Here is a 2,632-nt window from a genome sequence, read left to right as displayed (position 1 = left end):
GTGGGGGTGGGGGGGTGTCAATTAAATAAAGAGTGGGCCCCTTCCACAGGATGACAGCTCAGTATTTTCACAATTTGAAGAAATGTCAAAGAAAATGACGCCCTCCTCTGAACTCTGCAATTAAAACTCAAGTAGTTAATGAGCCCTCTTCACCTTTTGGTTAAGTCTCTCTCCCCCCCCCCCCCCCCCCACCACCCCAAGGCTTGATATTAATTGCTGTTATTAAATAAATCAATCCTCTTCTCCTCGAGACCTCGCGCTGGTTTTCTTGATTGACGCGTCTTTTCCCATGACCGCAGCGGGCGCGCGCGCATTTTTCTTGTTGTTATCGCGCGCGCGTGAAGTTTTGCCTCGAGTGTTGTCTGTTTTTCTAAGTAATGGCTATCTTTCCCTTCTAAATGCCATTGTGGTTTCATCCGCCGCGTTGTCATGGTGAAAAGTGAAAGGCATGATATGGATGGGGGGAGCGGGGGGGGGGTGGGGGGGGACTTTTAAGGCAGCTGCAGCCGCGCACTGACACGCGCCGACATCCTCCCGTCATGCGTGAGGACTGCAAGGGAGACGGAGAGCTGCTGGACAAGTCCACGGAGGACAGGAGGGACATCCTGGTAGGCTGATCAGGATTTATGCACAGCAGCGGAACAAAAGCGGAACTGAGAGTTCTTTTAAATGTTTTGGTTGTTTGAGGCGAAGAAAGCTCTAATCTACTCTAATCTACTCTAATCTACTCTAATCTGTCAGTTTAATGCGCGAGGAATAATAACTTTGTGGTTGTTGTCGAGTTTAAAAGCATAGTAAAATAAACTTTTATTGTTTTATTTGAAATGGTTATGGCACATTGAGGGCAAATCCGTGCGTAATATTTTTAAATTACATTATCTGCCTTTTGTTTAAACGTTACTCTCCTTTCGTGTTTAAAATCATGTCGCGGGATTAAAAGTTAAAAACGAGCCCTGGTGGCCACTTTCACAGTTCACGGAACGCGCACTGTCCCGTCGTTTTTATTGCATAAATAACAAAAAGATAAACTCTGGTCCTATTGTAAACTTTTTTTAATTTATTTTTTTATTATGTCTGAAATGTGTGCGGGGGTTCCGACACATCAGTTGTGCGCGCGTGCTCTGCGCTGTCTGTAGACGCTCCTGTGCGTAAAACTGCGCGCTGTCCGCAGGGCGCGCAGCTGGAGGTGTTGGATGAAGACACTTCGTCCCCGCGGGACATGCCATCCGCGCCTCTGCTGGGCAGGAGCGTGTGCGCGAGCTGCAACGAGGAAATAGTGGATAAATACTTATTAAAGGTAAACACTTTCTTTTATTTATGTTTGTTTGTTTCTAGTTCTTTTTCCGAGTTCATTTGAATGTTTTCGTTCCCTTTGGCGTTTTCTTTTGGATAACTGTGATGTTTTGGTATTTATTACCCCCCCCCCCCCCCCCCCCCCCCACCCCCCACACACACACACACCCACCCATCTCCACGCTGTAGGTGAACGACCTGTGCTGGCATGTGCGCTGTCTCTCGTGCAGCGTGTGCCAGACTTCACTTGGCAGCCACGCGAGCTGCTACATCAAAGAGAAGGAGGTGTTCTGCAAACTGGATTACTTCCGGTGCGTGCATGCGTTTTTCTGAGCACGAAGTAAAAGGGAGGCTCCGTCACAGGATCCAAATCAATGCAGAAAATTAAACTACTTAAAAAAATAAATAAAAAAATCACATAAAAAATAAAAAAACAATAGATTTTTTTTTCTTCCATTTGGCTGTGAGAATAAAAAGTGAAAAGATGAGTTAATGTTGAATCATTAATAAAAAAATACAAAAGACCTAAATAATTATTGAATAAAATATCGGTTTAAAGTGATTTTAACTGAACGGAACAGGTCAGTATTTGTCTTTAATTCAATGAAATGAGGCTCGACTCCTCCCTGCAGAAGATACGGCACGTGGTGCGCGTGCTGCGGCCGGAACATCCACTCCACAGACTGGGTCCGCCGGGCCAAGGGCAACGTCTATCACCTGGCGTGCTTCGCCTGCTTCTCCTGCAAGAGGCAGCTCTCCACCGGGGAGGAGTTCGCCCTGGTGGAGGGGAAGGTGCTCTGCAGGGTCCACTACGACTGCATGCTGGACAACCTGAAGAGGGCCGTGGAGAAAGGTGCACCGGCACAAACAGGAAAACATTTCTAGTTATTTCCACACTCGTCTAATGTGAACGTTCGCTGCAGGAAACGGAGTCAACATGGAGGGAGCTGTGCCCACAGAGCAGGAAATAAACCAGCCCAAACCCTCCAAGAGAGCCCGAACCAGCTTCACTGCCGACCAGCTGCAGGTTCGCACACAAACAAGTAGAAATACAATAAAACCATGCATACAATAATAATAATAATTTAAAAAAAATCATACAAAAAAAACAAAAACATTTTAATATATGTTGGGTGAAATTTTAGTACAATTTTTTGGGGAGCAGCCGCAGAAAAACAGGCTTTTTGTTTGTTTTGTTTTTAAAGAAAACTTTAAATTAGATCCATTTAACAAAACCTGTTTAAAACAATTTATTAAATAATATGATTCTGTTAAATGACTGAATCAGGTGTTGTTTTGTCAAAGCTGCTTATATTTCTACAGCAGGAGGCCTGCAGCA

At 44.9% G+C, this 2,632-nt stretch overlaps 1 protein-coding gene across 1 annotated transcript in view; it reads left to right on the top strand.

Annotated features, from left to right (window-relative positions):
- Positions 1-539: 539 nt before the first annotated feature.
- The window catches only part of LOC119407918 (LIM/homeobox protein Lhx8-like), a 5,124-nt gene continuing 3,031 nt past the window's right edge, over positions 540-2,632 (top strand). The window contains exons 1-5 of the mRNA XM_037674749.1: positions 540-608; positions 1,172-1,297; positions 1,483-1,604; positions 1,926-2,146; positions 2,217-2,320. Coding sequence (XP_037530677.1) covers positions 540-608; positions 1,172-1,297; positions 1,483-1,604; positions 1,926-2,146; positions 2,217-2,320 — 642 coding nt within the window. The remainder of the gene's footprint in view (positions 609-1,171; positions 1,298-1,482; positions 1,605-1,925; positions 2,147-2,216; positions 2,321-2,632) is intronic.

This window comes from Nematolebias whitei, chromosome 3 (assembly GCF_014905685.2).
Source record: "Nematolebias whitei isolate Nwh7 chromosome 3, NemWhi1, whole genome shotgun sequence".
Classification (NCBI taxonomy): Eukaryota; Metazoa; Chordata; class Actinopteri; order Cyprinodontiformes; family Rivulidae; genus Nematolebias; species Nematolebias whitei.
The sequence above is the reverse complement of the archived record's forward strand: the minus strand, read 5'-3'. Positions and strand labels throughout refer to the sequence as shown.